Below are 14,250 nucleotides of genomic sequence, written 5' to 3'. Positions count from 1 at the left end.
TGCCTAGAAAGTTCTTAATAAATTTTGGGAGATGACCCCGAAGTCCAAATTTATGCAAGTCCTGAAGAATACCATATCACCAAGTTGTATCAAAGGCTTTTTCAATGTCAACACATACCATGACTAGATGTTCATTTCTCAGGAACGCGTTCCGGATATTTGTTTCGGCCTTGATAATGAGATCAAGCGTACATCTTTTTCTCTGGAAACCATACTGACTTGGGCTTAGAATGTTTTGAGTCTCTAAAAACCATGTCAGTCTGGCGTTAATTATTTTTTCCAATGTTTTTCCCAGACAACTGGTTAGAGAAATAGGACGGTCATTTTTGGGATCTGTGTGGCCTTTCCCTGGTTTCGGGAACGCTAGCACATAAGAATGACACCAGCTAGCAGGGTAATACTCCTCCAAGAAAATTCTGTTATACAGTTGTAAGAGTACAGCTAATGATTCCTCACTTAAATGAGAGATCATGGTGTAATAAATCCCGTCGGGACCTGGAGCACTGTTTTTCACTCGTGCAAGTGCATTACGCAATTCATTCATGGTCAGAGGCAGATTATAAGAATGAAGGATGACGGTATTAAAATTTAGTTTGTATTTTTCTGTCTGGGATTTTAGCAATTGAAATGTTGGTTCATATATGGCAACAGCTGAAAGCACTTCAAACGTAGTACCTAAGGCATTGGCAATTTCTGTAGATTCAGAGATTTCTTTCCCTTTTACAAGTAGAATAGGAGAAGTTGTCTGCGAGTATTTACCATTAATTCTTTTGATTTTTTTCCAAATTGTAGAAGTATCTGTGGATCTGTTTATGGTGGAGGCATAATGCGCCCATGCTTCTTTTTTACTCTCCCGTCTTATATGACGAGCTTTAGCTCTGACTCTCTTAAACTGTAGGAGGTTAGCTGTGGTTGGATGTTTTCGAAAAATATTCCAATATTTGTTCCTTTCTTTTTTAGCATTGTTGCATGCTTCGTTCCACCACATTTTTGGATGAAACCGAATTTTGGGTGATGATTTAGGTATAGCAGTCTCGGATGCTTTCATTATTTTATCTGTAATGTAGCTTACTGCAGAGTCAATTGTGTGGGTTGCTATGAAGACAGTATCTAAGTGAGGTATTTCTTGGTATTTAATCCAGTTAGCCTTAGCAAATTTCCAGGTTGTCCTAATGTTACTCTGAGGAGTAGAACTTATACAGAAAGTACAGATGATAGGAAAGTGATCGCTACCGCGAGGGTTATTAGTAACGGTCCAGTCTATGAGAGGAAATATCACTGGAGAGCATATTGAAAGATCAATAGCAGAGCTTGCGCCAGATGGTAAATGCACGTATGTGTGAGCACCAGTGTTTAAAATTGTCAGGTTATGTTTATCTAAAATTTTTTCAATTATCTGTCCTCTGAGGTCAAGATGTTGAGAACCCCATAGCGGGTGATGGCCATTCCAGTCACCCATAATACAAAAGGGAGCAGGTATTTGCATTACTAAATTATCTAAATCAGCAAAGGTGTATATATGATTTGGTGATAGATACAATGAAACTAATGTTATTGTGATTCCAAAGGTGACACGGACAGCAATTGCCTCTAAAGATGTTTGCAGGGAGATAGGTCTATGGGGCACCAAAGAATTCACTATGAGTGCTACTCCTCCTGAGCTAAATTAGATGAGTTTCTATCTTTTCTATACATATTGTAATGCTTAATTTTCATAGATATTGCATTTGTGAGATTTGTTTCTTGAATGCATACTGCAACAGGCTTGTATTCAGATAGGAGATCGTAAAAGTCGTCAAAGTTAGCACAGAGCCCACGACAATTCCATTGAATAACTGTATCCATTGTTTGGTTTTAGCTAGTGTCTGCTAACTTCCGTGAGGTAGTTTGCTTACGGCTGTCTATTTTTCCTTTATCCTTCTTTGAGAAGACTGGTCTGCTTGTGTCAATGTCACTTTCTGGATGAATTTCAAGAAATGTGTCATCTTCATCTGCTTTTTCATCAGTGTCCATGGTATCAGATCTGAATGTGTGTGTGTCAGTTCTTTCAGAGCTCTTAGTTTGTACTTTCTATTGCTAATTGGGATTCTTATCTGGAGGTATTGTTACCGGTGTATTTACTTCTTGGGTTGCATATTTGGAGGGAGATTGTTCTTTTAATGAAGTAAGTAATGATTTCGCCCAACCAGATATAGATATATTTGGAGGGACGGTGCAGTCAGTCTGAGTTGATATTGTGCGTAGCTGTTGAGTAACTGATGCGTATGTAGATGATTTAGTAGGGATTGCAAAGTGTTTCTTTGCCTCTTGATATGACACTTTGTTCTCTATTTTATATTTCTGAATGTTCTTCTCTCTTTTCCATTGAAAAGAAAACGCAGAATGATTTCCCTGGCAGTTAGGACAGTTTTGGGTTTCATTATTACAGTCCGTATGTGTGTGTTCTTTTGAACCACAAGAAGCACAAGTGACTATACCTCTGCACACAGTTTGTGAATGACCAAATTTCTGGCACTTAAAGCACCGAACCGGGTTGGGAATGTACGGTCGAACATGGCATCTGAGATACCCAGCTTTTATAGTTGCGGGGAGATTTGGTGACTTAAATGTCAATATGACTGTTCGTGTAGGGACAGGCTCTCCATCTTTTTTGATGACAATTCTTTTTGCCTGGACTACATTTTGGTTGCTTAATTCAGCGACAAGTTCATCCTCTGATACATTTAGAAGATCCCATTCAGATATTACCCCTTTAGAGGAGTTCAAGGTAGCATGTGGGGGTAACCTTTGTGGGAATTCCACCAAAGGTAGATATTTTCAAGAGTTTTTCAGCATTTCAGCATGGGATACTCATCTCCACTAACAGGTCTCCTGATCTTAGTCGCCGAACCATTTTTGGAGGCCCAGCCACATTTTCGAGACATTTCTGAATCAAAAATGGGGAGAGCTTACTCAATGGCTGGTCTGTGGAGGAATGCAATATTAAGAAGAGAGGAGCAGAAAAATCTGTCCCTTCTTTTTTTTTGTCTCTTAGCATGGGATTTATTCAAATTATCATGGTCGTCATGTCTACTTGAATCCGGATCAAGAGATCCATAGTAGGACTGTTTTGTGTTGTCCATAGTTGCTCCTTTTAGTCCCGGGAGAGTGGATTTCTTCTCCCAGGCTTCCAGGCCCGCCACGTGGAGGCAGGAGCGGTGCCACCAGTGACCAAGCGATAAGGTTGTTAGTGTTAGTGCGTTAGTAGATTAGTCTTATATACAAGAAGAAAGGTGACTTTCCTTTCTGCTGCGTAAGCTGACTTCTTTACTTTAGAAGAGCAAAATTATATACCATTGGAAAATAGAAAATAACGTTCAACTACAATCAATCACTCTTTTTAGAAAATCGCTTTCAAATCACTGAAGAATCGCTTTAGTCACTTGCTTGGCACTCGGGGCCGTCCTGAGGAGAGTGTTGGAAGAAACTGGTGCAGTGATCGTGAATATAGACTGTTATACAATATTGAAAAATCTATAAATAGACTTTGTAGTGGTAATTTAAAGCACTCTAAAATAAGTGACTATTTTAAATTATAATCATATTACAAAGTGTTATGTTTAATTAATATGTATATTAATTAAGCTATGTACGTAAATATAAATTTATTTATATTTTGCTAAACTGGATAAATTTATTTTTATTTTGTTCGGAACGTAAAAATCTGAAGAATAATCCAATTTTTACGTATCTTTTCATTGGTAATAAAATGTAAATCTGTGCTTTATATCTTTATTTTTATAACCTCTAGATAATATTTGCCAATTTTCACTTATTAGAATTGCCATTTATTAGAATCAAAATTCAATTTGCAAACGCGATCACTATAACTGGCGCTTACTATATTTAAAATTTGTATTAGAAATTAAAATAAATTACACACAATAAGTAATGCAATCCATTAAGAAAGGAAAAATACTTGTATACTACACGTATAATTAAAAAAATCAAAAATATTTTTTCCAGAAATAAAAAAGAAACTTGGGTACCTGTGATGTGCAACTGTGTTTTTTTGGGGTGCAACCACTGCCGGACTAAATAAAAAATCAACAATAAAATATTTCCAGATACCTTGGGTAGATCCTTTTGGAGAATTCAAAGATTCACAGAACACAGATTGAAAAACCCTGTTTGAAAAAAACCCAGATTGAAAAACTAAGGCGACCATCATAGTCGCCTTTACGATTCCAAAGACAGTATTTAAATTCTATACAGTGGGACCAACTGATGATGTTACCAACAGCAAATTCAAAATGGGAAGCATTCAAGGAACTAATCTTGGAAGCTACCAGGCTTTACATACCAACCAAGAAATATTGTTCAAGGTTCAGGCCTAAATGGTTGTCAGATGAACTAATGAGACATATGGCAGAGAAGAAAAATGCATGGGATACATACAAATTAATGGGTGAGATGAAAGCCTATGATAGATATAAGTTGGTCTGTAACCAAGTCACAAAGGAGATTAGGCAGGCAAAGGCAGATTATGAGAAATCCTTGGCAAAGGATGCAAAGAAAAACAGAAAAGAGTTCTTTACCTATTTAAACTCAAGAAGGAAAGGGATGAATCAGATTGGTCCACTGGATGTTGATGGTTCAACAGTTGAGGATCCAGCTCAGGTGGCTAACAATCTAAACGAGTATTTTGCATCTACATTCACACATGAGGAGTTATTCAGGAAGGGGAATGTCGTAGGTGAAGAAACATTGGCAGTGAGCTAGATGATTTTCTAATAACTGAGAGGAAAGTGGAGGAGAAATTGTTGAGGATAAACATAAAAAAGGCACCCGGGGTGGATGGGATCTATCCAGTTATATTAAAGGAGGCAGCAAAGGAAGTAAGCAAACCCCTAGGAATAATTATGAGAGCTTCTTTGGACTCAGGGGAGGTACCCATGGACTGGAGATGTGCAAATGTAACCCCAATTCACAAAGGAGGATCAAAGGCTGACACAAGTAATTATAGACCTGTTAGTTTAACTTCGGTTCCAGGAAAATTAATGGAGGCATTGGTTAAAGAAGCACTGCAGGATCATCTGGACAAGAATTCAGTTATAGCTCAGACACAGCATGGGTTTGTTAAGGGCAGGTCTTGTCTGACCAATTTGATTGGATACTATGATGTAGTCACAAAAGAACTGGATGCAGGGAATAACTTTGATATTATATATTTGGATCTTAGAAAGGCTTTTGATACTGTTGCACATGGAAGACTGCTGCACAAATTGGAGAAGTGTGGCATTGGAGGCAAATTGCTGCTATGGATAAAGGGATGGTTGAGTGGCAGAAGACAGAGAGTGGTAATCAATGGACACTGCTCAACGTGGACTAATGTTATTAGTGGAGTTCCTCAGGGTTCAGTGTTGGGTCCATTGTTGTTTTCTGTATTTATAAATGATATTGATGATGGTGTATCAGGCTTAATGTCCAAGTTTGCAGACGATACAAAGGTTGGCAGGGTTGTTAAGGACACTACTGATACTATGCTGCTGCAACAGGATCTGGAAAGGTTGAGCAGATGGGCTGAGAGGTGGCAAATGAAGTTTAACATTGACAAATGTAAAGTACTACATATGGGAAACAGTAACCCCAGATCAACGTATCAACTCTGTGGTACTACGCTGACAGTGGTAGAGAATGAAAAGGACCTGGGGGTAATTGTGCAGGCAGATATGAAGTTCTCTGAGCAGTGCAGACGAGCTGCAAGAGTAGCTCATGGTGTCTTGTCAATGATATACAGGAATTTTTCTAGCAGGGACAGGGATGTGATTATTCCCTTGTATAAGGCATTGGTCAGGCCACACCTTGAGTACTGTATACAGGTCTGGAGGCCTCATTTCAAGAAGGATGTAGAGCTGCTGGAACGAGTACAGAGAAGGGCAACAAGATTAGTGAATGGAACAAAGGGTTGCTCTTATGAAGAAAGGCTTAAGTTTTGCAAATTACAGAGCCTGGAGACTAGGCATCGGCGAGGTGATCTGATAGAGGTGTATAAGGCTTTGAATGGCTTGAGCATGCTCAATGCCGATGGGATTCTTCCTCTTGCTCAGAATAATCACCTGAGAGGGCATAAATTCAAATTGAGGAAGGACGGATGTCGGATAGATGTGCGGAAATTTGCCTTTAGCCAGCGGGCAGTTGGTTTGTGGAATAGACTTCCAACGCTTGTTGTTTTAGTTGATAGCCTAAACAAATTTAAGGCTCAGCTGGACAGGTATTTCGAACGAATGGAGGGGTGAAATGGGAGTAGTGGGTTTTTTTTTTTTTTTTTTTGGCTGATGCTGAATAAGCTTGCTTGCTTTCTTGCATCATATGCCTCTACTAATGCTACAGAGAAACACAAATTTGGGTTGGATTTTTATGTTTGATTTTGCACATAATGTGCAAAATCAAACATAAAAAGTGTAGGTGGAACAGACTTCCATCCCTTGTCGTGGAAGTTGATAGCCTAAATAAGTTTAAGGCTCAGCTGGACAGGTATTTCAAACGAACAGAGGGGTGAAGTGGAAGTGGTTATTTTTTATTTATTTATTTTACTTTATTTTTTTTTTTTGGCTGATGCTGCATAAGCTTGCTTTCTTGCATCAAATGCCTCTACTAATGCTAATGCTAATAATTGTGATCAGTGGCTTATCCAGGTGTCATCGTAAGGGGGGCATGGTGACCAGGTCCATGTATCATCGTGGGGGGGTATGTTGACCAGGGTTTTGATTTTTTTTTTTTTTTTTAGATTGCCTCTTGCCTTCTTTTTCTTAAATTTCAAAATTTTGGTTAAGGGGGGCATATGCCCCTTCTGCCCACCCCTGAATACGCAGATTGTTATACAGAGCACATATAATGATGTCCAGTAAAAAGCATAAGTTCTCCTAGAAGAAAACTCAAACCAAAGAAAAAAGAAAATGCTCAGCCTGGAAGTTAAGTTTGAAATAACAGTCTTGAAAGAGGTAAAGTGCATTATTTATTGCACATGTTCACTGGCATCAATGAATCAACTGCACACATTATAAACATAAATAAGGATGGAATAAGACAATCGATCAAACAAGCAACCCCTACTAGGTCCCACTATACAAGAAATTCACCAAAATGTTTCATAAACCAGAAGCATGCCAGATTGGATGCTAACACCATCAAAGTAAAAAGCAAGAGCATCTGTGACAAAATGCAAAACATGAAATTAATTCTGGAAGTGCAGAGGATTTCACAGCTAACAATGGTTGGTTTGATCAAAGGCATCAATATTACAACCTCCACAAGTTAAAGTTTCCAGGTGAAAGCAGTAAAATCTTTTATTGAAGTTAACAAATAACCATCACACTTCTAAAACAAACAAAAAAATAATTATATATTTACCACATCCTTAAGTATTGGTATAGGAATAGAGTTCAGTAGCTCCACTGACTGAGTACCTAAAAAAATACACAAGTAAATATTGAATTATAGCAAACCATTCTATTACATTTTATAGTGTAACATATATAGAACTGTCATTTATTCATGTAACTAAGGAAATTAACTGCCTGCTGTACACAACAGGCATATTATGGCTTTAGTTTCCCATGTGCCATAAAAGCTTAATCAAATCAATGTACGTATACATTATTTAACTTGTTAATTAATAATAACTGGCAATTCCTGGTTCCAGATAAAATATGTTCTTGTTTATACTCCGGCACGACCAGCAGGTCAGTGGAATGTTAATCTTATTTAGCAGTCACTTGAACAGGCTTAAACCCCAGTCCACTCAAAGAGTGCATGATACTGCACTCATGTTCCTGACCACTCGGCTACATCAGGCCTTGCAATATTAAGCTCCCTTTCTTACTTCCTAATACAACAGCCTTAAATCCAAACTATGGATAAGGGATGCAAATTCAGCTGTAAACATTTCTATCAAAGGAAACAACCAAAAGATGTCCAGTTTTTTTGCTGATTCTGGTAGTGAGGAAAAAAGTGGAAGAAAGACAGTAGCCAATATTAAAAATTATAACAAAAAATGTGCTAATTATAACTGGGCTGCAAGTCGGAATGAAGTAAAAGAGAGTAAAATACTTGATCCATAACTAAAACAAGATTATAAATAAAAGAACACTATTTACTGCACAGGTCTTTAAAACATGTTATTATAATACAATTAGATTTTTTTTTTATTGCAAAACGGCATACATGTAGGAGATACAATAACGATATAACTCCATAGATGTTGTTATCGATGCCTCAAGTGTAACTTGCAGAATGGGTTCTTGAAAAAAGTTTACAACTGTTACAAGATTGGCAGTCATTCCAAATGTATTTAATACATCACATTATGTCAAAAATATTACCATTATAATTTTACATTAGCATTCTCTAAACCAAATAAATAAATAAATAAATCAGCTGTAAACATTTCTATCAAAGGAAACAACCAAAGAGCATCCAGTTTTTTGGGTGGTTCTGGTAGTGAGGAAAAAATTGGAAGAAAAACAGTGACCAGTATTAAAAATTATAACAAAAAATGTACTAATTATAACTGGGCTGCAAGTCAGAATGAAGTAAAAGAAAGTAAAAATGCATGGAAAAGCTATTAAATTTAGTATTATTAGTAGTAGTGGCAAATGATACAAGGAAATAAACTTATACAGCATCAACCAAAAATTCTGTTCATCAATCAAGATTCTGTTCATCTTCTCTAATAATTTTCTAATTCTTCCTTAAATTTATTCAAAATACCCACTTCCACAATTCCAGATGGAAGTTTGTTCTAACAATCACAATCAATTATTCTGGCTGAAAGTAAATTTTCTCACATCTATCCTTTTTAAATTTATGCCCTCTTATGAATGTTGTCTGAGAAAGCATTTGTTGTTGTTGTTATTTGGTTTTTAGAAGCATTAGCAACTAAGGCCATATTGCTCCGGGGATATGCGGTGGTCATTCCCTGACCTTAGGGCAAGTTATTTTTAGATAAAATGTGTGTGGTATACACTGGAAAATACAGTATTCTATATAAAACTAATACAATTTCTGTTATAAAAATCACCTTTTACAGAGATAAATAGCTTAGTTATATATCAAAAATTTCAACTTCTGATGACTTGGAACGAATTATCAAAAAGCAGTGTGTTATTGGGTTCACATGATATTTTCACAATACGATGGAATGAATTAATATCGTAAAGCGGGGGTCCACTGTAATTCCAAAACGAATATTGATATCCACCTCTACCAGCCACCTTCTCTTCACATGCTTTTTATTGCAAATTTTTGTGCAGAAATAAAATAAAGTCAACATTGTCACTACTTAAACTGGTTCAATGCATTTGCACTGCTAATCTGGCTGCACTAAAATTTCTTTCGGAGCTTGCATTGCTGGCAGGAACACAAGTACATGGTTAGCCACATTGGACAAATATCTGAATTCCCCTTCATGATTTTTCCACCACTCCAATAGGTCGTTGGGCTGAACATGGCACATGACATCAAAATACATATATTTATCAACTTCGTCATCTTCACTTATCGTCGCTTCAGCAGTAAAAGACTAGTATTTTGCTTTCTTTTTAACAGGTTCCTTGTTGTAGTAGTAGTATCAGTAGTAGTGGCATGTGATGCAAGAAAGCAAATGTATGAGCTTATGCAGCATCAGCCAAAAAAAAAAAAAAAAATCACACCATTCCCTCCAAATGCCTGTCCAGTTCCTTCTTAAATTTATTTAACCTATCAACTTCCACAACGACAGATAGAAGTTTGTTCCAGCAATTAACCACCCGCTGGCTAAAGACAAATTTCCGCACATCTATTCTACATCTGTCCTTCTTAATTTGAATTTATGCCCCCTTAGGTTCGTAATCTGAACAAGTGGAAGGATCCCATCAGAATTCAGCGTGCTGAACCCATTCAAGGCCTTATACACCTCAATCAGATCACCGCGCAGGTGCCTAGTCTCCAGCCACTGCAATTTGCAGAACTTAAGCCTCTCTTGATAAGAGGATCCCTTCATTCCCCTCACCAATCTTGTTGCCCTTCTCTGTACACGCTCAAGTAAATCTACATCCTTCCTAAAATGTCATTGCTACACTCATCAAAATGTACTGGTGTTCTTTTTTTGGCATTGTTATAATCGAGGATAGTGACTCTTTGTCATGTTTATATCCTTCTATTAAATCTCGTAAGTCCTCTTGTTTCTCATTTTTCTTGATCTGACATCTTTAACTGGCAGAAATTTGGTCATAGAAGTGACGTGATGTGGTTCTATGTAATTTGTGTATGGTAAATTTTTCATTTTTCAACTTTTTAAATTTTTCAAAAAGTTGACAAGCTTTATTTCTTTAGTTTAATCAGATCATTAGGGTCAGAAACCGAAATTGTCAGGTGATTCAACAGGCTAAATCTTATTGGTTTGGCAAAACAAGATGCAACATTGGACATGCATCACTTCAATTTGCATTGAAGCTTCTTTAAATAGGTTCAGGAAACTAATCAGCATTTTAAGGCTGTCTTGTTTGACATGGACCATTCTCTCTTGTTCCTGACATTCAATGAGAATATTTGTAATGTCATCATAGTTGACATTAAAAAGATTCATAAAATGTCAATTCTACTATTCCAGCGAGTTTCACACTCTTGATGAATGGTGGTTTTTAGGTGACAAGTCCCAGTTGGCAAGACTGCCAACCAGGCTAGCCGGGTGGGTAAAGTGCTTGCCTGGCAACCCAAAGGTCGAGGGTTCGAATCTCGCCTCGGTCATAATGTCTTTAACTTTAAGTAATTTAATGAGCAGCAGAATTTCTTACTGGTAATTTTCTTTGAAAGTATTTCGTAGCATTGTGTTTATCATGTGACAACTGCAATTCACTCTGACAGACTGCTGAAGAGCACAAACAATATTAGTTCCTTGACCAGTGATAAAAGTTAATTTAAAGAGAACATCTGGCTTTATTCCTAATTTTACAAGACTGTGATTCAGTTCTTTTCTGATGTTGTTAGCAGTTTTCTTATCATCAGGAAATTCACACGAAAATAATACTTTAGAACAAAGCTTCCAATTTTGTTCGATACAGTGCCATGTCATTGTCATCTACAATAAATGTTTATATTTATCTGTCCACATGTCCATAGATGCACATTTTGTGAATTAATTAAAGGCTGAATGATGTGAATGAGTGCTGTTCGTAACTTTTCCGCTTCCTAGTGCAAATTGCAAGAAACAGTAGTGGGATGTGGAAATAAATGCTAAACATTTAAATTTCCGTGGAGAACTCCTATTTTTATTCAAGTCTGAGAACAGTTTACGCAACCTGTACCACTTACAATGTCAAACGGTCTGACATCCATGCAACACAATAAAACACAAGATATAGTTACCTCTTCTTTTATTTTTTGAGATATGTGTGGAAATGACTGCTGTGGATGCAAATGTTTCTCGATAGAACTTTGGCCAACACTAACTGGAAATTTGCAAGAATGGAAACTTAAGTGGGAACTTCCCATATCTGTCGCAGAATAACTTAAAATTGATTGGCATTTTATGCACTGAACAGCACCAATTTTTTCATTCATAGATGCACCTTGTACTTCTTTAAATTTTTTTCCATATATCACTTTTAGCATGCTTTCTTTCTACTAAAATATATTGTCCGCTTTTCAATTTTGTAACTATAGCAGTAACTTTCACTTAATGGCACACTGCTCCAGTTTGTACAGCAATCATTTGGGTGCAACAGTATCAAAAGCTTTCCTGAAATCCAAGTATATGATATCAAGAGTTATCAGAAGTTAAGCTAAACCTCCATTATAGACATTCTGATTTATTGATCCTTTGTGAAAATGTATCCCCAGTTCACAAAGGATCAATAAATCAGAATGTCTATAATGGAGGTTTAACTTTCCAAATATTCACTGGAATTTCTAGATAGGTCACTCACACAGGATCAAAAAGTAACATGAGTAATTACAGACCTGTTAGCTTAACTTCTGTTCCAGGGAAAATAATGGAGTCACTGGTTAACAAAGTAATTCAGGACTATTCAGACAGGAAAGTAGTTATACTTCAGTCAGAGCATGTGTTCAATAATTATGGCTAAGAGTTAGCTTACTTTGTTTTCTGCCTCCCTTATAATTGGATAGATTCCATCCTGCCTGGAAACTTTTTATATTTATCTCCAACAATTTCTCTTCTGCTTTCCTCTGTTATTACAAAATCATTTAGCTCCCAGATATAGTATGATAAACTTCTGGCATCCACTTCCCTAGAGAATTCTTCATGTGTGAATGTAGAAGAAAAATACCTACTCAGTTGGTCAGCAACCTGTGCAGGATCATCAACAATTAGACCACCGACATCAAAGGGACCAAATGTAATCCAACCCCTTCATTTTACTCTTAATATAAGGAAAGAATTCTTTGCTGCTTTTCCTTGCATTCTTTTCTGGAGACTTCTCATAATCTGTTTGGCTTGCCTAACCTCCTTTGCAACTTGATTGCGGACTAGTTTATGTCTACCATAGGCTCCTGTATTACCTAATAATTTATATGCATCACATGCATTTTTCTTCTCTTCCATATGTCTGATAAGATCATGTGACATTCGTTTAGGTCTAAGCCTTCAGCAGTATTTCTTAGTTGCTATAGTTTCTATGATTATTTCCCTGAATGTTTCTATTTAGAATTTGTGATAACTTCATCAGTTTTCCCATTGGATAGAATTTAAAAACTATCTGTATAATCACCTTTACAAAAGCAAAAGCCCTTTTCCCTAGCCTTTGATAGTATTTACATCTTTAAGCAAACTGCACATGAACTGATTGCTATCACTGCTGATAATCAGATCAAATGTAATGATTCCTCTTGTTGCTTAACTAACGTGCTGCTGTAGAAAACAGTCATCGATTAAACCTACAAAAGTCTTGCTACTTTGTGAGTGACCAACCTACAAATTCCAGTGAATATCTGGAAAGTTAAATCTCCATTATAGACATTGTGATTTACTGACCCACTCCATTTTTCTGTATAGCTGTTTGTTATATTAATCATAGTCATCAACCTATAACATCCCCTCACTCATTTTTGTTTTCCCAGTTCTTATGCTATACTACACTGATGCAACATTGCACTGGCCACCCATATTAACCAGATGCACCGCCTTAGATTTAATGTGCTTCTTAACTAAGTAGCATAATTCTGCATCGTTTATATCTGAGTGACACCACTTCCCTGATATCCCAACGATGTCTACATTTGATGACTTGACCAGCACTTCAAACAAAGTCATCAAATTTATTTACTATGCTTGTAATTTATTTACTATACTCGTGCATGCAAGTATACATGCACCAGTTCTTACTCTTGGTTACCCTAACACAGCCCATGTATTTACTTGTTCCATGATGACTCACAGCAGGCCTTGAAATCCCCAGCACTTTGGCTTCCAGGTTGCTGCATGTTCCAATAGAAGCAGTGCAAGAATCACTTTCATCTCTGCCTGTAGCTACTCTTAATCTATTAGCCTATGCATCCCCCGAAGCAAGCTAGCAGTTTTCTGACCCACCGAACACTGCCTTGATAACATCAGCAAATATTCTTGCACCCTTTCTATTTAAGTGTATCCCATCCCTGTAGAAGCAGCCTCTCCTGTTAACAAGCACAGGCCACAATGAGAAAAATTCTACTCCACGAACCTTGCACAATCTCTCCAGAGCTGAATTGATTGACAAGGATCTCGTCATACACTCACTCCTATCATATCTGGGCAGAATTGTACACACGCCAAATTTAACCCAAACTCGGAACTTTTTTCAACTTTGCCCTGTATTTGTTGAGTAATTCCATATCTCCTACTCTTAATGTCATTAGTGCCAACATGAACAACAATATCACCTTTTATGCCCTAACAAGATATCTGTTCTACAACATCCTCAACTTTTGTCCCTGGCAGACAAATCCTGGTCCTATTCTATCTATCCTTTTTGCATAATATATTTCCCATTTCCCTGACAACAGAGTCACTAACAACATCTACCTCCTGTGAGACTGGTGCATTCTGCCTTTGGGTTGCCACTGTGTTGCCTGATGTGCAAATGCAAGCTCTGGTGTTGAGAGGGCAGCTGAGAGCGTGATGGGCCCCCAATTTAATTCCTTTGAGAGCATCTGCTCCGTTCTTCAAGCTGTCATATGAATGCCCATCACAATGCCAAGATGACACCTAATATCCTCATACCCCTTATATCGAAC

At 37.2% G+C, this 14,250-nt stretch overlaps 1 protein-coding gene across 3 annotated transcripts in view; it reads right to left on the bottom strand.

Annotated features, from left to right (window-relative positions):
* Nucleotides 1–14,250, bottom strand: part of LOC150085521 (COMM domain-containing protein 6-like) — a 128,728-nt gene that overhangs the window by 90,223 nt on the left and 24,255 nt on the right. For all 3 annotated transcript variants that reach the window (XM_090374095.1, XM_090374093.1, XM_090374094.1), the window contains exon 2: nt 7,393–7,448. In XM_090374095.1, coding sequence (XP_090230221.1) covers nt 7,393–7,448 — 56 coding nt within the window. The remainder of the gene's footprint in view (nt 1–7,392; nt 7,449–14,250) is intronic.

The sequence above is a fragment of the Mastigoproctus giganteus genome, chromosome 5 (genome assembly GCF_048544385.1).
Source record: "Mastigoproctus giganteus isolate SK-2022 chromosome 5, ASM4854438v1, whole genome shotgun sequence".
NCBI lineage: Eukaryota > Metazoa > Arthropoda > Arachnida > Uropygi > Thelyphonidae > Mastigoproctus > Mastigoproctus giganteus.
Note: the sequence above shows the minus strand (reverse complement) of the source record. Positions and strands in the feature narration are given on the sequence as shown.